Below are 25000 nucleotides of genomic sequence, written 5' to 3' on the forward strand. Positions count from 1 at the left end.
AATGTTAAACAGAAATAAATTCAAATTAGCTTTATTGGCACGAATGTACAACAACAATATTGCCAAAGCATCATACAAACTACATAAATATAAACTATCATCAGTGGAGCAGTGCTGAGGATGAATTAGAGTTTAAGAGTCTGATAGCTTGGGGGGGAAAAAGCTGCTCTGCAATCTGGTGGTGTGGCAGCAGAAATTTCTATATCTCTTTCCAGAAGGCAGCAGGGTGAACAGGCTGTGGCTGGAGTGGGTACTGTCCTTTAGTATCCTTTGGGCATATGGTGTTGCATATGACTTTAATGACACACAATGAGACTAACGTAGGTAAGCATAGTGTCTTGTGTTGAACCAATAGACCATCTTCACACATGAATAGAGAGGTGAATAATAACCATATTTGGACACATTGTGAATCTCTGTAGGTCTAGGAAGGATAAATACTTCCTGTGAGGATGCATCCTTCAGATTTAGTTTGCTACTACACTGTGTTTACACTCTTTAATGCTGTTGCCAGTCTCTCTTGGTGGGCTCCAATATACAATGCTGTGTAAGTTGTCCTGAGATTCCTGACATCCTCTTCTTCAATAAGAAATAACACACTCATAAAAGTTATTTCCATAACAGTGTTTGTCTTGTATGTGTAAACATGCACTCACTGATGTCTTTCGTTGTTTCCAACCAGCCTACAACTACTCTGTGGAAAACCAGACGCTAACAGAAGCGCTGGACAAGCAGCAGAACGGCGTGCATCACATTTATTCCTCCATTGCAGGTAAATTGCAGGAATTGAGAGCCATACTTTGTTGATTCATTAATGTGATCCTTCCATGAACTCTCACAAGGAGGTTAAATATTAAAAAAAGGTGCCTCTGGAGCATGTGGCTGCTCAGACACTTTCTCAAGGACATAAGTTAAAGTTAAAGGCACTATTGTCTCATCTGATGCTCCACTTAAAGGGCCAACGCATTAGTAACTCATCCAACGTGTATAATCTTTATATGTTTTTCCCAAATAACTATAATATATATATAATAAAAATATTTTTTAATTCCTGCATAGAACTCTTGGTTGATCATCCAATGAAGAGCCACACACCTCCAGAGACAGAAGAACAAGGTACAAAAAAATGAGTGTTGAAACATGGTGTTAGAATGGAAATGTTAATTAAAATCAATCAGAGAGCAGTACCGTCTGTTTGTGTTGGATTACACTGATTTTAAAGTGCTGGAGAGAACGTGTGCCATGTCTGCTGCCAGTGTGATGCTGACCACTTGAAAGTCATTGTTTTGTCTGTAATGTCACATTAAAGATAAGCAGACGGTGTACATTTGCATGCACTTTAATATGCTGGTTTGAGGTTTGATCCTGGTTTTCATACTGGGGATATGATGTTAACATGGAACACAGTAGAATCATAACAGTGATATTAATAACCAGGTGTCTCTATTATCCAGGTTTGTGATCGTCTGCATCGATGCCTTAATAGTTGAGGATGAACTCCGTTTGGGTTCTGGCTGCCTGGACTGTGGCTGCATTTACCACTCTGGATTTAACTTAATCTTATCTTCATTAATGGAAGATGGGAGCAACAATACATTTTTTTATATTATAAATCTATATATTGTTAGACTTTAACTTTTATTTCAGCACGTACACCATCATTACATTGTTGATTAATCTTTTTTGCTTTAATGACTTACTAATACATGCCTTGATTTGAGGACACAGATGTGTGCATGGGAAAGAATGATCAGAAACCTGGATGATATTGTTTACATCCAGCTTGCATATCCAGGTTTCTCACAAATGGGATATGGATTTAGGGCTCCAGGTTTCTGAAAGCACAATATGGTGTTCACGAACACATAATTGGGACACTCCAAAAAAAACAATCATAATGGTGTGCATTTAAAACACAGATTGTTTTGCTGCTCAAAGTCAGAAAATATGATATTATGGGGGTCAGCAGGCAGATTTACTACACCAATACTGAGCATTAAGATTTCAAAATGAGACTATGTAACTTATGCTACACAGCAAACCAATATATACAGTATAATGATAAATATATGATAAAACATAACAGAAGTAAAAGATGAGTCAAAGTCAGCTAACTGGCAATAATTTTAGCTACAGAGCAATATATATTTAAAGCTAACTAAAATTAGCCACCGTAAGCTACTGGTCATACCAGACAGAGTCAGGTAGCAGCAGCAGAACCCCGTATTAAATTAAGTGTAGTGCTTTGATTAACTTTTCAAAGCTATGTGCTTTAAACAGATAGTATTTTTGTTATATTGAGATTCGGATGTAATCAACCAAAAATTCAGACAGGAATAGTAAAATGAGACACACAGGACATCTCAGAGGACACCACATCAGCTGAATCCCTTTTAAATCCAAGAACAGTCTTGCTAATTACCACTTTAATTTCCATGGGCATGTACTAGAAATTGAGGTAGCAGAAATATTGTGTATGTGAACCCAAATGGTCTGTCTCTCTCAGGAATTCTCATGTTGGATCTGGGCTCAGTGAGTCCTTTCCTTCGACTCTCTGCTGACTTCCAAACAGTAGAGAGAGTGAAAACCAAGCTGGACTATCCCAACAGTAACAGCCGCTTCAATAAAGCCCCGCAGGTCCTCTCCACCCAGTGCTTCTCCACTGGTACCCACATCTGGGTGGTGGAGGCTGAGGGATACTGGGACATCGCCGTGTCCTACAAGACCATCCAACGTAGGAGCAAGTTCAGCAGCGCCTTCGGAAACAACGCAGCGTCCTGGAGCCTTACCCACAATGGCAAAGGCAAGCTGTCTGCCTACCATAATAAAAGAAAAACTGCTCTCTGTGGGACCTTGCAGAGCGGCCGAATAGCAGTGATGGTTGATTTTAAGAAAGGCCACATTACATTCTGCGCTGTGGAGTCGACAATCACACATCTGCATGCATTCAAAGCTGAACTGACTCAGCCAGTGTGCCTTGGTTTGGGGCTTTACCGTGTGGATCCACCCAGTAGGGCCTCTATTGTCAAAGTTTTGTGAATAATCCTACAAACTGTCAAAATGTTCAGCCAACACTGGATACAGACTGCCTTAAATCATCTGTAATCGAGGAGAACTAAGGTTGACTTGCACTAAAAGTGGAGATGGGTCAGAGCAAAGACCTGACTAAGCCAAAGGTGAATAGAACATTTGGCCTAATAATAGATTTTAATACTGTATAGCAAGGTGTTTTAAGGTAAATACAGTATGTGTGGTTGATTTTCTCTCATTGTGGATCTTTATTTCAGTATAATGTAAATGTAACTGCAATATACACTGTTTATAAGGATGGGAGGGCTTTTTTTCAACAGAATGACATCATGCTATGAAAGACTAAAAAGGTTTTATTACATATTTCTCAATATTGAGGGCCTTCCAACATATGATAGTCTTACCACACCAACAATTAAAAAATTACCTCAATATTTCAAAAACAGGAAAAACTATATCCATATAATCTAATTCAAAACATCAAACATACAAATGTACATTACATAAATATAACTGTTCCTGTTTTTTTGAAGCAGGCACTTTAGTCTACATTTTGATTCTATGTGGAGTTAATAGAATTTGAGCTGAAAATAAGTGAGAAAGGAACTGAAAACAGTCTGAAGATGTAACTTTCGTTGCTTTAAGATGCCAAGCAAAAAGAGGAAAATTGATTTTGCTCATTTATTAAGAAAGCATCAAAGTCTAGGATTTTTAACAACTGGCAATGATCTGAACAGAATGTTTACATAAAAAATGAAGGCAATAATAAACCGACATGGCCAATGTAGTGCCGCAGTACAAAAACAAGGTAGAGACTGATACAAACTAAGTTTCTACTCAAACGAAGGCTTAGTGAAGAAATAAATGGAAATGTTTCTTTTTCAAATCAGACAGTGAGCAGTGTACAGTCATATCTCAAAATGCTGTGAAAAGGTTGAAATGTTGATCATTTCCTTGTTTTTTGAAAAACAGATTTTCCCCCCAGTTAACAAGTATGAACTGACCTGTGTGGGCTTTAGTAAAAATACCATTGTAATTAACTTAAATACTTAATTGTGCTGATTTTTACTCTAGCTGCCTTTTGAGTCCCATGATGCCTGACTAAAAGCTGTACACATAATAAAACATAACACCCACACTGCAGACATATCATTAGAAAGTCTGTGTACCAAAAATACTAACATGGAGTTGCGTCCTAATTTAGTGCCATTTAGCAATACTACTCGTTTATTGTCCTGAACAGCAACTGCCAAACCTACAGTACATGTACAAAACAATGAGGGGACTATGATAATGTGGTTAAATACATTTTTGACATTTCTGTATAGCACCAGATCTGCATCGGTCCTTCAACTATTAACACTCACTCTCAGTGAAAAACAAGCATTCTGTTAATGTGATTGGTAGTGGCTGCTCTTTATTTCACTGTTCCCATGGTCTGATTCCTGATCGAGCACCATGCCCTGAATATGTCTCTGAAAAACAGAAAATATTAAGTTCAGAAAAGTAACTTATGTCTGTTGGAAACAACAACTAAACACGTGCATGTTTCAAACCTCTACACACCTGCAGTGAGTGGCCACACATTCGTTGCTGCAGTATTCTTTGTCCCAGTCTTCACTCTCTACAACTGGGTTGTTACAGCCCACCCTCACACACACGCTCTTCGTAGTTGCGGCATCAGTGGACCCATTCACCTCCATCTCATCCTGAAAAAAAACAAGGAGAAAGGATGTGGAAAAGCATCAATAATATGGGTACCCGGTATTTTCTATATACTGATCTAGGCACAGTAGATGACATATTACACCACTGTCCTTTTGTCCATGTCGTCATATGACACAATGAAAGCTAAGGCGAGAATAAAAATAAATGTCGCCTATATAAAACATCACCTTCTTGGACAGATTGTTATTATAAGTGTCTGATAACATTATAGAAATGCTATTTATAAAGAAAGACCTATTTTAAAGAGTAAGATCATTGTCTGTTTAACCAGAAACCGCCACTTTATTGCTCTTGTCATAGCCACCAGACTCCATTAATAAAAATACTAATTTTACCCCTCTGGTGTACCGCTGCTTCAGTCGGTTAGTTTGTTTTTAACCCTTTAAAACACCAAAGTCACACAATAACACACAACACTACACAAAAACTGACTAACGGAGGCAGTGGTATCTCAGCAACTCCTGTGTTCTGCGAGGTAAAATTACTGTTTGATGGATTCTGGTGGCATTGAAGAGTGTTGTTTCTGGTTAAACAAAAAGGATCTTACGCTGTTAAAAAAGAAAAGACTCTTCTGCAGAGATCCTTTCCATAATGTTAGACATTAACAATCAGGCTAACAATCTGAACCTGTCAGTGGTAAAAACAAGAACTTAAGTGGACTTGAAACAGCCTTGTTTGGCTACTGCCAGCTGCAGAACCCTCAGTACTGGGCCAATTTCAAAAAATGTTGTCCCAACTATTCAGAAAACTTAAACATGGAGAAAGGGTTCAAGGTTGAAAAATACCAAAGCTACCCTTTGAGCTGCATTAATTTACAGGTGATGAGTGAAGAGCAATTTTCACTACCCCTGATGTCATGTGAACATGTTCAACTGTAGCTTTTCTATTTGCCACTCTGCTATAAAGGTGGTGAAACACCCAGGCAACAGTGTTTGTGAGCACAGCATCTTCCATCTCAGCCACAGAAACATGTAGCTACTTCAAAGTTGCCTTTAAACTGGTTGACGGTCTCACTCACTAGAGCTCTTCACACACAGACAGATGCATTTACAGCTGTAAATCCTTTCCATTTTTGGATGAATGAATTTAGAAAGATCTAGATAAATTTGTAGATTTCTTTTCTGAGTTTGATCTTAAAGATTTAGATACGATTAAAGATAGGTACGTGATAAGAAAACAACTAAATTACAGCTCTGATTAAATGCTGTAAACCAAACAAAGGTTGAGATTTATAGACACTAGCTGAGCATCTTCTGAGTTTGGCAGTTACTTTAAAACCTTGAACCAGTTAAATCTGATAGTAATGAATCGGTTGCTACAGCTTGTTGCTGTCTGAAGATGAATTATAATCCAGTTTTAAAGAACAAACAAACAATAGCAATGAATTAAGAAGAAAATTTACATCTTCTGAAGGGAGCACTTCTGTAACTTCATCCTCGTCTGTATTGCTTGGCGTATCAGTGGAGTTCACCACCTGCACGGACACCATGGGTGCAGATTGGGCAGATGTGGTCACTGTAGATGACACAGCTGCTGTATTAGGGACAATAATTGGCAGGGCCTCTTTGCCCTGCAATGAGGCAGGGACTATTTTTATCTGGAGTGGAGGTGGTGGTGTAGCCGTGATGGACACAGGAAGACCTGGCGTGGCGCTTCCCTCGCGGGGCTTGGCCTGTAAGGGGGGAGGTGCTGGCGCCATTTGCTGGAGCCGCGGTGGAAGCGGTGCGTTCTGCATCTGCTGCAGTGGAGGTGGCTGACGAGAGGCACCGGACACCACCAGTGTAGGCTGCAAAGTGCGGACCCCTCCGGGCAACACAGTCACCACCTGGCCCCCTGCCTGCAACATGTGCTTTGGGATTATGATCTTGGTGATGGTCTGGGCCGGGGGTACTGCAGCTGCTGGAGAGGAGGCTTTGTTTGCCCCCGTGCGGGAACGTGTGGTCCTCTCCGGAATGTCCAGGATGATGTTGGAGGCACAAATGTTGGTGATGGTGTTCTCTTCTAGGTTGTTGTTGTTAGCCAGGCGGATGGCGTGGTGAGCAGCAGAGGGAACGGCTGCTGGTGTCACGTTGACCACCGGTGGAGGAGGCGAAGGGGCTGTCTCCATCTCCTCAATGGCAGGCTGTGGTGAAGAAAGTTAAACATTTTGAAAAGCCCTATGAATGAAACGTCCCATACAGCAAGCAGGATCTTGCATGGTCTTACCTCTGAGAGCTGGTTGGCCCTATAAGCTGCCAGGGCTTTCAAATACTCCTTTTTGGCTGCTTCTGTCTTTCTCTTATACACCTAATGGAGACAAAACAAGTAATCCTGTTGTGAATAGATGCAATTGTCTGTACATTACCACCAACAATCATTGTTTTCTCCCCCAAGACTGGCATAGTCCCATTTTATACCATGCAAGCATGTGTTCTTATACCTGTTTCTGTTCCTCAGCCAGGCTGTCCCACATGGAGGCCACTATCTTTGATACCTCTCCAAAAGATGCATTGGGGTTCTGACCCTTAATGGCTGCCTGGGTGTCTCTGAAGAACAGGGCGTACGCTGAAACGGGCTTCTGGGGTTCATTTGGGTCTTTCTTCTTCCTCCCTTTCTTAGCGCCCACTGGTCCAGCCACTGGGGCCAGTGTGGCCGGCTTCCCCCCACCCCTCCTGGCTGTAGCCAGGGATACAACAGATGTAGTAACTGGGTGGGAGGACATTTGGGAGAGGGCAGACGGAGAGGAGAAAGCCATGGGGGAGTCTACCAGCACACTCCTCTGAGTAGAGAAAGGAAAAGTAGAACAGCATAGGACATATTAGAGGCAGAATCTAAAACACAGCATGAAATCCAAAATGCATTTATACGAGACTACACGAATGGTTTAACCCCTCACCTTGAAGTCATCCATGTCCTCATCCTGCAGGGAACCAGCTGGTGATGGTGTTGCAGACAGCGGCTGCTCAATTGTCTCTGAATGATGCCTAATGTTTTCACCTCCGAGACCCAGTGCCAGCTCAGACTGGTTAATGGTGGAAAGCTGACTGCTTCCCAAAAGACCATGACCGATGTCACCAAGTTGCACATCAATGGTCATGGGGGATGAACTGCTGAAATGTGAACCGCTGGAATTACCCAGTTCCTGTAGAGGGATTAGAAAGCAAAGGGTTGCAAACAACTCTTAATTGCATTCATGGACAACTATCATTTAAACACAGCAAACCGCATTCTGTGTGAGGGTCCACAGGTTGAGCACTCACCAGTGCAGAAGAGCTCAGCAGGGCTCCCCCTCCAGCCTGGCCCATTGCCCCAAGGTTCAGCTGCTCCAGGCCTTGAGACCCAGGGCTCACAAAGGTGGAAGCAAAGGAAGGATCATTGGCCTCGACCACCAGGTTGCTAACAAGACTACGGGAGCCTGAAGGTCCCCTGGTGCCATCTGACCCGTCCGTCAACTCAAAGTGGGCCACAGCATCGCTGATGCTCAGAGTCGGGTCTGGATCAAGGGAGATGGGGGGAATCTCAAAAACCTCATCCCCGAGGCTGGGAGTATGGAATGTCTGCTGTATGTGGAAGAGGATAAAGAAAAATGTGTCAGTCCTTATTGAACTGGGACACGTGTGGAAATATCAATACAATGGAGATGTATTACTCTGAACTGCAATGTTTTTTTTTAATTAACTCACAGACCTCAGCGGACAAAAAAGGGTGCCCCCCTCCACTGATGGTGAGGTAACTGTCGCTGCCTTCTGGAAACTGAAACAGACCGTTAGCATACAAGTAATATTCTGCATTTCCACACGTCAAAGCCGACCTGTAAAACACTGGTTAGCTTACCTTGTTTTCCTCGGAATATCCACCATATGCCTCGGTGTCCAAAAACTCCGAATCAACACTTTGAGCACAACCGTCCGACAGGTCAGAGTAAAAATTTAGGTCCATTTTAAAACGATTTTCTCTAAAATATATATAGGTAAGTTATATATTACACACGTTGCTTACTTTGTTGAAAAAACAAGCAAATGTCTTAATTCCCTACCCATTAAGATCAACGAACCCAAAAACTGATAGAGGCTAACGTTAGCTAGCTAGCTAGTCATTGCCGGTGGTTAGCATAACGTTCAGTTCGAGGAGATGATGTTAAGCTACCTTAGCTTTGAAGCCCATGGGGGCAATTTGAGGCTGTTCACTGCCAGATAATCATAATGTTGCCTAAATACTACTTAGAAGCTCCCCGAGGCTGAAATCGTACTAGAGGCCCAACACAAACCAATTCATATTGCTGGAGTGATGCTAACCCCCAAACCGAACGCATTAGGTAGTGTTACATTCAAGGGCTGTCGGATTATTTGCCTCTTGTACTTGAACCTATAACTTCCAGCCTGCTATGTGACTTGCTGCTGACACACGAGTATGGTGGATTTCTTAACCAAAGAAGGTAAAACTGGCATTTACAACCATTTTCAACAATTTGTTTGACCAACTGAAACTGCCGGTTATGCACTTGTTTCCACTATTTAGTCTGAAGCATAGTCATGTAGTCTAAAATTAAACATGTAGCGTATTCCATGTACGAGCGAACGAAAAGCCCTGAAGACAGCAGTGCTTCCCATTGGATCAACTTAAACCAATCGATTCGACCGTTCCGCTCTCTCAAATGGACGTTTGTGAGATAAACGAAATTGAGGCTTTACTTGCAATATATTACTTACCAATAACAAATAACTCACTTTTTGTTCAATGGTTAATGGCAGTTGGAATAGTTGAATGGGCAAAATGTTACTATATGTTTAAATAGAAAGCCAGCAGGTATGTGGTTGTAAAGTGAATGTTTATTAGATGTCAACAAATGAGTACCTCAAAATAGTAGCTGGGGTAGGCAACGTTGGAGAACTAACAACAGACCATATAAACAGATTTTTGAAAGTATCCAACTGAAAAAAAATCCCCTCCCTTCAAATCTCCCACCCCAAAACACATTTTCATGCGCAGAGAGTGCACGGGGAGCATGCCTGCAGGTAGGCAAGCCAATCATTTCATACGACCGACTGATTACAGTCCTGCAACAGCCACAGATACCGGCTTTATTTTAATTTTTGCCTCAGAGCCTTTGATGTATTGAATGCTGTCGGGAAGTAAAGACACTTTCAACAAATAACCAATAACTTCTGAAATAAATTGCCTACTTTTTTACTTTCCACCACTGCTCCCCATTATCAGATCTAATCTATTCACCTCTCCCAATCTTCTCATGCAAGAAGGGTAAAAGTTGTTCCCGGTGTTTAAAAACAGTGCTATTTTCTAAATTTGTCTATATTGTAAATCTACATAAATCTGCCAAACATCGGTGTCTATTAAATATCTTTTTTTTCCTTTCAAAAAGGTTGAGTTTAAATGTCTTTCAGATTGACTATATGAACGGTGCAACATCTACTCTAAATATTACGTGCGTTCAGATATGCGGACAGTCTTACCTCCATCGTCATTGTGTAATGAGGTACATAATTCCACTTCTGGCCGCTTTTAATATAGTATACAGGCGAAACTCGAAAATTAGCATATCGTGCAAAAGTTCATTTCCACCACATCCAAGTTGAGGCACTTTGCTACCAGGAGTTAAGCCTTTCAGGCAGCATGACCTTTTCTCAGGATGAGTGGTACCCAAACACCGCCTCGTTATAAAGGCCTGTCATGGCCAATCCTGTCTGGAATCACTAAGCTCATGTCCTGCCACCAATGTGTTTAAAAGCGTAGCCTTCTCTCATTTTTGTTGAAATGTTGGTATTCTTCACATTCTTAATTCTTGCAGCAAGTTTAGCAAGAGCAACGCCAATTTATTTATTTACTTTTACATCTCAGCTACCATGTCTCAAAAAAAGATCAATTTAAAAAAAAATAAATAGACAAAACAGTAAGGCAGGACATCTGCTCTAATTTTATTCTAAATAATCTGTATTACTGTTCCCATCTAGTACTTGTACTTGCATCCCTTTGCTCTGGGCCAGATGCTGGGGACTGAACCTCTGGTCCAGCTGATCTGTGTTGTTGTACTTCTGTTTATTCTCTTTTATTAATAAATTCTTCAAAGACAGCGGTTTGTTGTAACTCAATTATTTGCTTAATCCCTCACCAGCAATAGGTGATTTACATGACAGTACTATTAGGTACTTCATAGGTCTGAGGAATGCTGTGTATGTGGACATTACTGCCATCACTAACTTGTAGTTCATAATAAAGGGGAATAATTTAAGCTGCTGTACATTTTCCTCTGCTGTAATAAGGCACATACAAACCGCCTTACTGCTTCTGCTCAGCAAAAGTCACAATAATGCACACAAAGTTGCTTTCACTGTAGATTGCTGTTATTCATTTCACAGATACACTCAGATCATAAAACAAGAATAGTAACTCATTGCCGTCATCTTTGCACCATAGTACACAACTGACCAGCTCTACATTGTACAATACACCCATCCTCCTAGCACTGCTTCAGTAACTAATACGTCACTTTCCCCCTCCCACCCTCTCAACCCCCACCCCTCACACAGAGTGAAAACAATAACAGTACATCCACACAACGGATCCCCTTTTAGTTCACAGACTCGTCTGGATACAGGAGATATGACCAAACGAGTTCAAGGGATTGTGGGATCTGGATCCAGGCTCTGCTCGGTACACATGTCCAGTTTCATGTAGCGCTAGAGGACTGGCATTGAGGTTCTTAGATAAGAAAAGGGTATCTGTACAGCAGGGGTCCCCTTTTGGTCATGACTGGGAATGTGATGGGAAAGAATAGGTTTTGGAGGAAGAGGAGAATGACGAGTCATGAAGTAAGAAAGCTCAGCTTTTTTGCCATTTTGTCAGGAGGTTAGAGAGGAGGATCGAGGAGACAAAGATGGAACCACAATTGTGATGATGAAAAAGAAAACAGATGGGTGCAAACCTGCTCTTTATGGAAAAAAATCTCTATATAAAATAAATGAATAAAAGTAACAACAAAAAACATTCATTCATAAGTTGATCATAATATGGTAAAAATAAATGAGGAATAACATGATTCATTGTTGAAAAGGGGACTAAGTCAGATGTTTTAGGAGAGGGGGGTTCAGTCAATCCTCTGAGCTTGATGAGGAATCAGAGTCCTTCTGTGCTATGATGACATCGTCCAATAGCGCCTCTTGATCTGAGCTGTCATAGTCACCTTGGGAAAGGCTGTCGCCGCCCTCCATTTTAACGTCAAAGTCTGGACTGGTGAGGAAGTGATGGGAGGTCTCTAGGTCCTCCTCATCCATCATGTAGGCTCCATCTGAGACCAGAGTCTCCTCTTCAACTCCGTCCAGGTTGGGGTCTTCGTGGCTGGCCTCTGCAGTGTGGTGATGGTGGTGGTGGTGGTGATGACGGCGTCTGCTTTTCTTCGGGATCTCTGAGTGCTCGGTCAGCAGTCGGTGGTGAAGGGTCTCAGGCAGGAAGCCCTGTCAGAAGAATAAATATTATCAGACACATTAGAAAGTCTATTATGGAAAAAAAAAAAAAAGTTGTGGGCGATGTGTTTTCACAGCATATCCCTTCTGATACTGTTGTAAACTGTACCACGATCATAAAGAGTCAAATTTACTAAACAGAGTAGAAAAATCCTTTTTAAAAGACAGCTGAAATAGTAAAGTCACATTTATAAACATGGCATTGTAATACTATAATAGCTTGTGTACGTACAGAATTACGAATAGTTTCAGACCACTCGGGTGCTACAGCGTTATCAGGATTCTCCTCCAGATATTCCCTTAGGTCTTGCAGATTCGGACAACAAGCAGCTCCAACCTACACAGCAAACACATTTGGACGTCTGTCTTTTAGCAAGAGAAAACACACAGCCAACAAATCAAGCGTATGATACAAATTACTGTATGTCTCACCTTCTTTCCTGTCCTCATGTTAATGACTTTGACCTTCTCACTGCCTGTCAGGGCTTTATCTGCCCTCCTCCTTCTCTTCCTCTTACTCCTGTTCACAAGAAGCTGAGGAAATGCAACAAATTATGTAATAAAGCAGAAACATATTCTAGACATTTGAAATGACACTTGATGAACAGTTGGTGCAATTGCATAACTGAGAAGTGTCACGAATGTACCTCCAGCATGTCTCCCTCCACCTCATAGTCTGGGTTCTCCTTCAACCAGGTGGGAGGGTCCCTGCGCCGAGGAGTACGCTCCAGTGGATCATGGAGTCCATCGGGGTCGGATAACTAAGAGAGACAGACAATTAAAAAACTTGGCAAATCTAAAGCAGTCCTTCCATCCAACGCTTCCTCCACTACAGGGGAAGGGGATGTAAACCAGATGCATGTACCTCTTGATCCTTACGCCTTTTGCGGCCGCTGCTCTCCCCCCCCAGACCCATTGGGCATCAGGGCCTGCTTAGAGAAGGTCAGCTTCAGTCCCTCCTCCTGACAGGGTGACAGACAGAGGTGCCTCTAATTTAGCCATGAACAACACATCTACATAATTTCTGGTGTTGATTTTCAACAATGAATGAAATTATTTTGACAGACCTTTAAAAAAACCTCTCATATTGGTGAAAAGAATGGGTGAAAGAATTTTAGTCGCAAAAACAGGAGAATGTTTTCATCGTCCACTGCATTCTCACCTTGAGGAGCTTGACAGTGAACTCTCCATCATCTCCATCTGCCCCAGGGCCACCAGGCGTGCCGCTGGGTTTACGGATGACCCTTGTGTAGGCCATCTCTTCTCCCGCCAGCTCTGAGCTTGGGTTTAGCTGAGCCTCAGACACGTAGCGTCGCCCCGAGGGCCACTGACCAGTTAGCACCAGCGTACACAAACTATCCAGACGGTTGATCAGCACACGGTCCTGAGACAACGAAGGAGCCCCATGTATGTATCAGTCATTCACAACAAGAAAATAAACACGAAGTTTGTTCCTCCAAGAGAAATGCTTTACATTTGATTTACATTTAGTAAACTGTACATAAGTTACCTTGGGCCAATCAACTCTGAGAGGATCAGGAGGAGGAATGCCATCCTGAGATGGAGTCATGGAGAGTAAACTATTATCTTCATCCCCGTCACACAGCTTCATGCCTGCTAAAAAGGGAAAATAATTCAATTGGTTGTCTTCATTCTTGCAGAATTAAATATTTTTCTCTAAAGACCAACTTACCTCCTTCCACCTCTTCCTCACTCTCTCCACTTTCATCACTGCTTCCTGATCGCTCAGAGGACGATGAACCCGAATCAGAATCAGAATCAGAATCTGACCCTCCCTCTCCCTTCCTTTCTCCTCCTGTTTTTCCAACCCTCCCCCTGCTTCTCTTTAAGCTCCAGCCCTGCCCTCGTGCCTTGCCGTCATGGTGACTCAAGGGCGTACTCTGCAGGTTGGCGATGATTTCACCTCCAAGCAACCGGGCATTGTCTTCAGCCACCTCCTCCTTTACACCAGGCACCTCCTCCTCAGTCTTCGGCTGGCTGAGGGGCATGACGGGCATTGCCTGAGGTGGAGGTGGAGGGGGCGGGGCCAGCTGGTTCTGTATGAACTCATCCCGAGCCTGACTGAAGGTGAACTGTGGGTCTGAGAAGATGGACAGCTCAGTGCGGCTGACACCGTGCAGTGCAGCGCCCAGCATCAGCTGACGATCGTGTTCTCGTATATTCCACCACGCTGGCAGCTCAGAGGAGGGTGGAGCAAGAAGCAGACGCTCCTCCAGGGAGGGGTGGGGCAGTACTCGCTCACGGAGGCGACGCAGGAGGCTAATACGGTAAAGGGTACGGGAAGCACGCTCCTCAGTGATGGGGGCAACGGTCTGGGAAAGCTCTGATGCATCTGAGTGGGATGAGAGTAGAGACATTTACTGTTATGTGACTGTAAACTCAACAAGTTCTGCTTTTATCCAACTGCCAAAAAAGGATAACTGTAAACTAACATATCATGCTTGGATTTATCATAAATGGCCTGTGCATAAAGACTGGAGTCACTAGATGTGGTTTAAATCACAGAAAGAGGTCAATACTGTGGCCCATTAATTACATAGTGTTGCACTGAACATGGTGAGCCCACACTTTAACTGCTGCAAGTAGCTAAGTTGAGTCTATTTTAACAGCATGTGTGGCAGAAGTTACCTTCACTGCGACCTGGGCGCAGGTGGCAAACTCTCCGGCACATGGCAACAAAAGAGCGGAAGTATCGACTGAGGCTCTCATCTGTTTTTTTATCCAGACGAGCGAAGGTACGGAAGCGGTTCCAGTCAAAATCAGGTTCTCCGACCTCGGGTAGACCTGCCTCCTTTTTTATCTTTTCCACACCAAAAGTAGATACCACACGGTAAAAGTCACATTCTTCCCTACGTGTCCACCTGGGAGGAAGACAGAAGGCAAGTGAAGGATGGTTAAAAAAGTTTGTATGTTTGTATCCACTTAAAAATTATGTTTTACGTCTTCATTGACACTATGGTGGCATGCTAAGTTACTTTACTTTCACTCCACTAATTGTAACAACCTTTACAAAAAGGTGCAAGCCCAAACATCTTAAAGTTAACCTGTGGAGCACACACACACACCTTTGGTGTGGGAGACCTGGGTTTCCTTCCCACTGTGACATGACCTGTGTGTCCCAGAGCAACACACTTAACCCCTAGTTGCAATACAGCAATTGTAAGTCCATTTGGTTAAAAGCGTCAGCTAAATGACTCATGACTATGATCTACTGGGGACTGTAATATGGCAAGATATGCAGCAATGTGCCAACAAAGGCATGGAAATCAAAAGACTGCTTGCTAGTTAACATGAATAAACAGGTTTGAAATTTGAGAAAAATTGGCTTTGCAAATGTTTTGAGGAAGGACAAGCATTCATCATGTTTATGATGTTAGACCTCAAGAATACTAAATGCATTTTGGGAAGTGACACTCAATGTAAACATAACTTTTGTTTATTTACAAGAAACAAAAACTCCACTGGGCACCTTTAAGTCCCATGGACAAATATAAGATGTGAACATTATGTATATAACAGAACAGAGCAGGAAATAACCACAATTCATAGCCTGAATTAACAAATTAAAGCCAACATTACCATGACTGCTGCGCACTCCTACAAAAGTAAAAGAATTCATACAATAATTATGCTGTGGAAAACTTTTTACAATTATACTCTAAAATAGTCAGTATTCCTGAGCCTCTGGAGACAGAAAACAATGTAACACCAGTGTACCTCTGCTGGCGCTCCTGTCGCGCAATCTCCTTCAGCTTGCTGGCCTGTTCGCACCGCCTGCGCCTGCGGTCACCCTTAGCCTCTGCTTCGATTTTCAGCTGCTCCTGCCTGTAGCTGCGCTGGTAAGCTGTGATCAGACGCCGCAGCCGTGCTGTTAGTGATGAGCTGGAAGGCCAGTCACAAGGACCGCTGTGACTGGAAAGGCTTTCTGCGATCACTGGCCCCACCTTGTCTTCCACAGAAATCTCATCGTCCACGTTCATGGAGTCAGGCTGGAGGGCAAGGTCAAATAGAGACTCATTAAAATGTTTATCACTATTGATCATTTCCAAAATATTCTACCAAATCTTTGCAAATTAACTACTGCAGACAGAACCACTTCAATGTCATCATGGCTCAGATTTGTACCTCCTCAAAAAGATCTTTGGCGTGTCTTGACGCAGGCTTGAACTCTGGGTCCTCTGAATACTTATCATAGTCAGCACTGTACAACACAAACAATAAAGCAACATTAAGCAGGAAAAGGGTGAGACATGTCCAGTCTAGGGGCAACCCTTTCCAATACATAAGGCCGACCATTTAGTTATTATTGACGGGGAACTTGAAAACATTTTCTAATTTATGTCAGTTTCAATGTCTGCTATAAATCTATAGGCAAATAAGGTTTAATTCACTTACTCGTCTCCCATCTCGGCATCACCAGTGTGCTGCTCGGCATCAATGGCCTTGTCATCAGGCCGACCAGCTCTTTCCAGGAAACAGAGGCAGGGATCGGCACGCATAGTGGTGTACATCTCATAACCTGATGATAATGTCAAGGTTGTTAAATGACAGAAATAAAAAAAAAAAAATGCTTGGCTGAGAAAATGTAGAAAGCAAATGCGACAAGTTCCAGATCTGAGGCAAGTGGAGCAGCTTTACACATGTTACAATTATGGTTGTTACTTATTATGGACCATCACTGAGCAAGATGCAATTTTGTATTTAATGCATAATAAATCTTCCCCCTATTCTTATAAATGTTATGAGCATATACAGAGAGAACACCTACCATGTTTGAATACACCCGCAAGCAGTGAGCGATCTGCCTCACCATCCCACCATCCTGCAGGCACCTCCTGCTGCTCCATCTCAGGCATCCAGATATCAACATCCCTGGTGAATAAAAAGAGAATGCATACTGAGTTCAGGTGTATGACTGTGAACCTCAGTAGTGTGTGTGTGTGTGTGTGTGTCTTTGGCTTAATGTACAAAGTCAGTATTAGATACCTGATGTCAGCCCCCTTCAGGACAGAGTCCGCATGTTCTCCAATCACCTCCTGTTTCAGGTAGTAGAGCATACGCACCCTCAGCAGCACCCTGAGAGAGGGGAGAGGTTTTAGGTGTTTGGGTAACAATACTTTCACGTGAACACACGCAGCAAAATACACTTAATTGGGCTTTACTCACTTGTTGCACTGGTGCTTGAGGTGTTTGCGGTAGCTGTCATCCAGAAGCAGGGTGTCAGGGTTGTACTTGCGGATCCACTCCACCTTCTGAACATCAAATGTGCTCTGGGCCTTTACCCTCTTACCCTTCCTGCCCCTTGGAACAGGGATAGACAAGCCTAAGCAGGGGAAAACACAGTTAATAAACATTTCAATAATAGATATTTTAACAGACAACATAAAACAAGGAAACGTCTTCACTTATCCACTTTTTCAGTCTGTGAGATGTGAGTAAATCTGTGTGTAGCTCTTACCAGAGTGGTTGAGAAGTGTTTGTGGTTCACGCCCGTTCTCTGGCGGCGTGATGAGCTCCCAGATGAAACTCTTGATATTCTCATCTCCACGGTAGTGGAGCAGACAAAAAACCAGGATGACACGGCAGATAGTCTCCACGTCGCGTTCACTCAGACGACGCTTACATCTGGCATGGGATAAGATGTCCCGCCAGCGACCCCAACTGGAGAAGAAGAAAAGAGGTAATAGTGTGAGAACAAGGCACAAGAGTATAACTTGACAAAGTGAAAGTTTTATCTAGCATATAAAACCATAAGCAAAGTCTATGTACCCATAGACAAGCAGATGTTTCTCCACCCTGAAGCAGTCAGTGCGACCATAGCCCCCTCCACTGTGGCGGTCGGAGCGTCGAGAGGCACGGGACTGTCTGGAATTGGCAGGTGGATACTCATCGTCGCTGTCCATGTCAGAAAGTTCTCCACCTTCACCTCGTAAACTGGAGTACTGCCGAGTCTGTTTGCGGACTCTGGGAGTGTCGATTACGAGGGTGTTCTGTAGGGGAAGAAGTAACCTTTACTCAATTACATGTTACGCCAAACAATATAAAAGCATTTAATATACAAGGCCACATACAAGAATACAACTATATAATATAGTAGTGAAACGCTGTGACAAATAGCACCAAAAGGCATAGGAGGAGCTTGCACTTACCTTTCGGTTTAGGGTGTCCATGTCTATGTCGGCTTTCTTGGCCCATTTCTGCCAAAATTCGGGGTCATCAAGTGCAATGTCATTGCGGTTCTCAGAGGCCACAAAGCTGGCCTTGGAGAACGTCGAGCCTTTGCCCTCGCTCTCTATGGTGATGGTAGTGGCTCTTCTCTGGAGGATCTGATCAATGTCCTCCTCGCAGAAGCGACTGCCTTCATCACTCTCATCCATGATAGCAGCATAGGCTCCCTTCCTCAGCAGGTCCTCAATCTCCTTCTTGGAGAACTGCTGGATCTGGTAAAGGCGACGCAGAAAGAAATTTACACAAGTCAAGACAACTCATTTTTCAAAAGAAACAAGACATAATAGAGCTGAATAACCTACAAATGATCTGGCCAAGTTTGTTAATGACAGGTATTTCTCCTCACCCCATTGACATTGCTGTCTTTGTTACCACTCATACTCTGCAGGACGGCCCGGTCTAGGCCAAGCTTCAGACTTGCTTTATCCAACATCTCCCTCTCATAGGAGTTCCTAGTGATCAGACGGTAGACCTTGACCGCCTTAGACTGGCCAATACGATGACATCGTGCTTGTGCCTAGAGAGAAGAATAAAAGAACGGTCAAAATAGCATCATATGCAGCAGCTGATAAAAATGAGAATGGTTAGTAACATTATGAACATAAACCACAAAAACACACATGTAAAACAGTCTGTGAACAAAGAAATAAATCTAAAGATAGATTGTGGTTCTTGCTGTCCCACTGAACTAACTTTATACCAGTACAGTACAGCAAAATCTTGTACCTGAAGGTCATTTTGAGGGTTCCAGTCAGAGTCAAAAATAACACATGTGTCAGCAGCAGTGAGGTTAATACCCAGGCCGCCAGCACGGGTACACAGCAGGAAGACAAAGCGATCTGAGTCAGGCTTGCTGAAGCGATCGATGGCAGCCTGTCGCAAGTTCCCTCGCACTCTGCCATCAATTCGCTCATAAAGGTATCTATAAAAAAAATAAGTTAACATACCCTAACATTAACACATCACAAAATTCCTCAAAATACTTTGAACAGTTTTGAAAATCATCACATGCATTTAAATACACAGTGACCCTCTTACCTCTTGTTGATGAGGTAGTCCTCCAGAATATCTAAGCAGCGCACCATCTGGGAGAAGATGAGCACTTTGTGGCCACCAGCCTTGAGGCGGGGCAGCAGCTTGTCCAGTAGCACCAGCTTGCCAGCAGACCGAATCAGGGCCTGCAAATGGAAGTCGGGAGCCAGGGGGTCATACACCTCCCGTAACTCCGCTACGATCTTCTCCTCCGCGCCTGGACAAGAGAGAGATAAAATTATACTATGCTATCCAATTATGCTGGCTTTTCACAAGTGGAATATTTGCTAATCAAATCCTTCATCATCAATTTGGGTAAGTCACGAGTTGTCACGCTGAATGTTAACAAAAACAAAAGACCAATGCATTACATTTGAATTACCCTGAATAATCCATCACTTTGCAACAACTTTAGCCTTTGTTTTCCGCCAGAATGAGTGATAGCCGTTCTACGTATGGTATATTGGTATGTTATTATGGTTTTGGTATATTATATTATGAAGTGACCTATAAAGCTGATCTCTCAGCACTGTCTAAACCTGCAGCAAGTGCAGCTCAGACTGCATATCGTGTGTAGGCAGCTTCAGGGAAACATTCCACCTCTGATTTAACAAAACGGCACCAGATGAATACACACTTAAATGACTAGTGGTACAATGACTAGTGTTTATCAACCACAATGTTAATAATTGAATAATAATAATTGGACTTGTGTTTCAAATGATTATACAGTCAATACGACATAATTCAGGTCAGTTATTATTGGAAAGTGATATACAGCTGTATGTTTTTGAGCCTGAATAAAACAAATATACAGCTGGCAGCTGTTAATCAATCAAAATCAGCGAAGAGGATTAATTTAAACTCATCAACCCTGTGTGCAGAAAAGTTAATAGTGTGATGCAATACCATTGATGAGGTAGGGGTGGTTGCAGCACTTGCGTAGCTCCATCATCGTGTTGAGCAGGTTGGGGACATTGCTGTTACTGTTTGCCCCTAAACTGAGGAAACTGAAGTTTCTCTCTAGGATGGCCCGATAGTACTTCTTCTGGACATCCGTCAACTCAACCTGAGAGAAAACGCAGTCAGTGAATGAAATTGTTGCATTATTTGTGTCATTCAGATCATTTAACACAGCACAGATTTTTAACAAATGTGTTCTATTAACCTCAATGATGGTCTCCTGTTTAGGTGCCAAGTTCTTCTCAACATCCTCTTTGAGCCTTCGTAACATCATGGGTTTCAAGATGGCCTGCAGCTTCTGAACCTGTGGACCCAAAATTAAAATATATGAATTTGCTCAGCGATGTCTAGACAATACCAGTAAGACAAAGAACATTGATAGATGTGTGTTGCCAACATAAGTGTACATTTCACACCTGTTCCTCTGTTTTGAGGTCTCCAAAGTCTCTGAGGAATTCAGTCTCTGAAGGGAACTGAGCAGGCTCGAGGAAATGAAGCAGACTGAAGAGTTCCTCCACAGTGTTCTGGAGAGGAGTGCCGGTCAACAACACCTTGTGTTCCTGGGAGAAACCACAGAACACAAATAGAACATAGGTAGAGAAGGATGGAGGGAGGAGAGGCAGTGGAGGAAGAATGCAGAGTTAGGGGTGAGTATGCTTGTAGTGAGTGCATTTAGGAAAAGCAACATTTTAATCAAATTCAAACTGCACATTTAAGACTCTTGGCCCAGCAGACATTCTCTTTGCACGTTTGACCATTGGTTTTGTTTGAAATCCACGTCCGGCTGTCGTCAACTTACCACATCCAGCATCTTCAAACTGTCCAACAGCTTGCAGTTGCGATTCTTCAGGCGGTGAGCCTCATCAATGATCACACAACGCCAGGAGATTTCCCTCAGCTCTGGGCAGTCAGATAACACCATCTCAAAGGTTGTGATGAGGGCGTCAAACTTGTATGCACCTGGGATCAAATGCTCCTGTTGGCAGAATGACAATTTTCATTAGACACATTTAACATCAGTGAAGTTGATCAACAACAGTCTGAATCAATAACTCCACCTTGTCATCCTTGCAGTACATCTCATACTGCTGGATCATCTGTCGGCTGGCCAGGCTGCCGTGGTAGACAATGGCGTTCATGTGGGTCCATGTGGAAAACTCTCTTTCCCAGTTTGTTATGGTGGAGAGAGGCGCAATGACCAGGAAAGGGCCTTGGATTCCAGCAGCGTAAATCTCAGAGAGAAGTGCAATAGACTGGATGGTCTTTCCCAGACCCATCTCATCTGCCAGAATACAGTTCTGCCTGAGAGACAAGAAACAGGGAGTAATTAGTGAAGCCTCGGGGGAAATTAACAAGCATCATTCCAAATGGACTAACTTTTTCCAGAATATTAAGGACACAATGCCTACGTCATGTTGGCCCTTCATTTTATGCTCTACTACAATCCTAATTCTCAAATTACTATTTTAATTACAGCACCTTATCCAGTAAAATGAATCCAGTGCGACTGCGACTTCAAAATGCACTTTGTTTACATGTGACCATGGAGTGTAGTATGTGCCTGCACGTGATAAATACCTGTTGTACCAGTTGAAGAGCAGCCAGTTGACTCCTTCAAGCTGGTACTCTCGGAGTGTGTTGCCGTTTGTGTACTCTCTCGACTCCTCCAACTTCTTCCATGAACTGGCAGACGGCCGTGGCTGAGGGGAAAGAAGAAAAGAATTGATGAAATAAAGAGAAGGCAGGATAACGCGATAAAGACCTCTATGCTTGTCATATTACGCAGCTTTCTAACATATGTAACCAAGTTATTGTTTATCCATCTTTCCTAAGCTGGAAGGAAGGAAGGAAGAAATAGAATTTTCTTCCACGTCTCCAGGTTGTGCCACTGGACGGATCTCGAGTATCTCAGGTTCAAATCAATAAATGGTTGAGTCTGTTGCATCTCCAGTGTTTGAATCCGTATGTGTCAACGGGGGCAGTGTGGTCATTTTGTCATTTTAAGTAATGTATTATCTCTGTCTAACTGTCCATCTTGTGATAGAATTTTTTAAACATTATTTTGTTGTCATTTTGTTTTGGATGGACAGTTCATAAAAACAATGATGGGTCAAATCACGACAGAAGGGGATGACAGAGCTACAGGGGACTTTCAGTAGAAACACAAGTATGTACTGCAGCATCATTTTTGTATTCTAAAGATGTTTTTCCATCCTTCATCGTATCTTTTCTTTATTGAGGCACCATGTTTTCCACTTGAGCAAAATGTAAAACCTTTGCCTTTTACCTCACAGTTATTTGTCACGAGAAAATTCAGGATGTGCATTAAAACTGCTCCTGGCTTTCTATCTGCTTGACAGCTCACCGTTCTCTTCAGGCGAGGTTGTCGGTTTTGGATTTTGCTGAACTCTTCGACCTTGCCCTCATCCACGTCCTCCTTCAGTTCCCAAGTGGCGTCTTCATAAGGTAGAGAGCACCACTTCACCAAGTAGTAGATAACAGGCTAGAGGGGAAAAAGAGTGAAAGCAAGTACTTAACTATTGCAAACATGCTACTACTTTATAAAAAGAAGAAAGGGTCCAATTTCTGAAAGAGGAGCAAAAGAGTTCATCTACACAGTCAAGAGATGAACAGATAATCTCTTTTTCCCAGCTGTGAAAGTCAATTCTTGACAAGGCCTTGGGTCTCACCTCGCCATTGTCCTTGTCCACACTGTGGGAAACGTCAAGGATCCTGTCCACCTCTACATAGTCTGGGTTAAAAGACTCCTCATCCTAAAGAGAGCCACAGAATCAGACAGTAAAAATACATACAACGTTACAGTTCAAGCAACTGATCTACATCCCAAAATAAGAGGTTTCCACATGTGCTTCCTTCTCACCTCCTGGAAAATGTGCCTCATCTGTGCATGCTTGGTCTTGAACCTCTTGATCTTCTGATGGATCCTCTTATCTCGCTCCAGCTGCTCCATAGTTGCCCACTCACAGTGCAAGTATGAACTGGGAACAAGAGAGTCAAGTTTTCCTCATTTGGATGTCTCCTCAAGCAACAAAATATGTCAAGTGCCAAGGCCAAACTTATTCATTGAAACTTACTAGTTCTTGTATTTCACAAAGAATTCCTCAACATTGATATACTGGCCCGGTGAAACCTTTAAGACAAGACAAGACAAGACAAGAACAGGTTTTGGGGTTTTTTGATTTTCAAAATTAGATTAAATTAATTAAACAAATTGTAGAGGAATTTAATAAAAAAAGGACATCAACATACTTCCTTCTTCATTACCCTCATAGACAGAACTTTGTCTACAATTGCAGCATCTTCCTCACTTGGGTTTTCCTGTAAAATTTTCACATTCAACACTGTAAATACACATTATGTATAAATATCTCAATCATCAGTGTCCATTCTCTTTATAAGGATCCTTTCCATTTCACCAGAGAAGAAATGTAACACTGCTTTGTTACAACAGTTCCACGCTCACCACAAAGAACTGCATGCTAGGTTGTCCGTCAACATCCAGCTCCATTTCCTGTTTAAGCTGCGCTGCTGTCCCGCCACTGATTGAGGCCACAGCCGCCGCGGTTGTAGTAACGTCTACATCTTCCTGCTCATCCTCATCATCTGTTATCTTGATATCCAGGTCCTCTGTGTACTTCTTCCTCTTCACCACACGATTGGAGCGCCTCTTCTGGCCAGAGGGCAGAGTTGGAAGTTTAGTGTTGTTTGAAAAAGGTCAAGCAAAAACTTCAAACAGATGAAAACAGAAATTGACATGGGCACATACCACACACACAAAAAAACAAAAAAAAAGCATTATTGGTACATTTTGTTGATCTGCCCTACCTAAAACAGGTTTCACAACAAACCAGTTTCGTCATTTTAGACCAAATCAACCGTCAGAATGTATAAAATACAGTCCATTTGAACTCTCCCACAAGAACCACTAAATAACTGCGAGCAGGACGAGCACCACTTGATGTAGGGTCGTGGGTCATTCACATTAGCTGACCATTAATCTACATATTAACATTGACAAGTGTGACATTTTGGCTTTTTGTATCATACATGCTTTTTTAGCATGTGGCTGAAATTAAATGGGCATGTGCCGACCCTCTCACGGCCAGACAATAAGACTCCACTGTGACCCCGCTGCTGCGCATTGGCCTGTGTAGGACAAGGATAAAACCAGAAAACAGTCCACAAAACCTTCTTCCTCCATTATGTTTGTTGACCTAAAAATCTTTTGGGCTTTGCAAAGTACAAACAGAAGTAAAGTACAGCTATGCAAAAACATTGAAGCTTCTCGTGTTTTAACAAAAATGAGCTTTAATGACACTTTACTTGCTGGATTTCTTAGCTTTTAGTGGCTGTGTTACTATTATGATTAGGGGGAGATTTCCAGAAGTTCACTGATCTCATTTATGTGACCATGTACGTGTTTGTACCATTATTAAGTCATCCTCCAGCGCAGCAGGTGAGGCAGGGCTCAATTCCCCGTCAGAGTGGTCTGAAGACACATTTCTCTTTCTTTTCTTTGC

The 25000-nt window shown here is 42.6% G+C and overlaps 3 protein-coding genes across 4 annotated transcripts; 1 reads left to right on the forward strand and 2 right to left on the reverse strand.

Annotated features, from left to right (window-relative positions):
- Window positions 1-682: 682 nt before the first annotated feature.
- LOC119892853 (E3 ubiquitin/ISG15 ligase TRIM25-like) lies at window positions 683-3258 on the forward strand (the record flags this gene model as incomplete). The annotated part of the gene is given in 3 exon segments (XM_038704865.1): window positions 683-772; window positions 1060-1116; window positions 2507-3258. Coding segments are annotated over 3 exon segments (680 nt in total), but the record flags the coding sequence as incomplete, so codon positions are not given.
- A 379-nt stretch (window positions 3259-3637) lies between these two features.
- Window positions 3638-9076, reverse strand: LOC119892852 (TOX high mobility group box family member 4-A-like). 2 transcript variants are annotated; one of them, XM_038704864.1, is made up of 9 exons: window positions 8572-9076; window positions 8425-8490; window positions 7998-8294; window positions 7634-7879; window positions 7178-7516; window positions 6964-7044; window positions 6161-6880; window positions 4597-4739; window positions 3638-4505 (listed from the first exon to the last, which is right to left on the reverse strand). In XM_038704864.1, the coding sequence occupies exons 1-9, from the start codon at window positions 8674-8676 to the stop codon at window positions 4448-4450; spliced, it is 2055 nt and encodes a 684-aa protein (XP_038560792.1). In that variant the 5' UTR covers window positions 8677-9076; the 3' UTR covers window positions 3638-4447. The 2 variants fall into 2 exon arrangements, with proteins under 2 accessions (XP_038560792.1, XP_038560791.1); XM_038704863.1 differs by having other exon boundaries at window positions 7998-8297; window positions 8572-9072.
- Window positions 9077-11074: 1998 nt separating this feature from the next.
- LOC119892851 (chromodomain-helicase-DNA-binding protein 8-like) lies at window positions 11075-25000 on the reverse strand (the record flags this gene model as incomplete). The annotated part of the gene is given in 35 exon segments (XM_038704862.1): window positions 11075-12206; window positions 12448-12552; window positions 12648-12749; window positions 12863-12976; window positions 13081-13122; window positions 13124-13177; window positions 13378-13599; window positions 13726-13832; window positions 13909-14568; window positions 14865-15097; window positions 15954-16225; window positions 16362-16437; window positions 16632-16755; window positions 17005-17108; window positions 17223-17312; window positions 17403-17559; window positions 17695-17897; window positions 18006-18226; window positions 18386-18676; window positions 18811-18981; window positions 19191-19386; window positions 19503-19713; window positions 20406-20565; window positions 20665-20763; window positions 20876-21019; window positions 21259-21435; window positions 21518-21761; window positions 22038-22159; window positions 22825-22962; window positions 23150-23233; window positions 23341-23458; window positions 23555-23610; window positions 23730-23798; window positions 23944-24150; window positions 24908-25000. Coding segments are annotated over 35 exon segments (5829 nt in total), but the record flags the coding sequence as incomplete, so codon positions are not given.

Source organism: Micropterus salmoides, unplaced genomic scaffold, assembly GCF_014851395.1.
Source record: "Micropterus salmoides isolate LMB-PRFRI ecotype aquatic unplaced genomic scaffold, ASM1485139v1 Ms_hic_scaffold_728, whole genome shotgun sequence".
In the NCBI taxonomy this organism is placed as follows: domain Eukaryota; kingdom Metazoa; phylum Chordata; class Actinopteri; order Centrarchiformes; family Centrarchidae; genus Micropterus; species Micropterus salmoides.

What these genes read in the sequence shown, in the direction of transcription:
- LOC119892852 (XM_038704863.1), bottom strand. Translation starts at nt 8,676, where the DNA reads ATGGACCTAAATTTTTACTCTGACCTGTCGGACGGTTGTGCTCAAAGT. An exon ending in TGGCTGAGGAACAGAAACAG is followed by an intron (nt 7,045 to 7,177) that starts GTATAAGAACAC and finishes TGTCTCCATTAG; the next exon opens with GTGTATAAGAGAAAGACAGA. An exon ending in AAGTGCTCCCTTCAGAAGAT is followed by an intron (nt 4,740 to 6,160) that starts GTAAATTTTCTT and finishes GTTTTTTTTCAG; the next exon opens with GATGAGATGGAGGTGAATGG.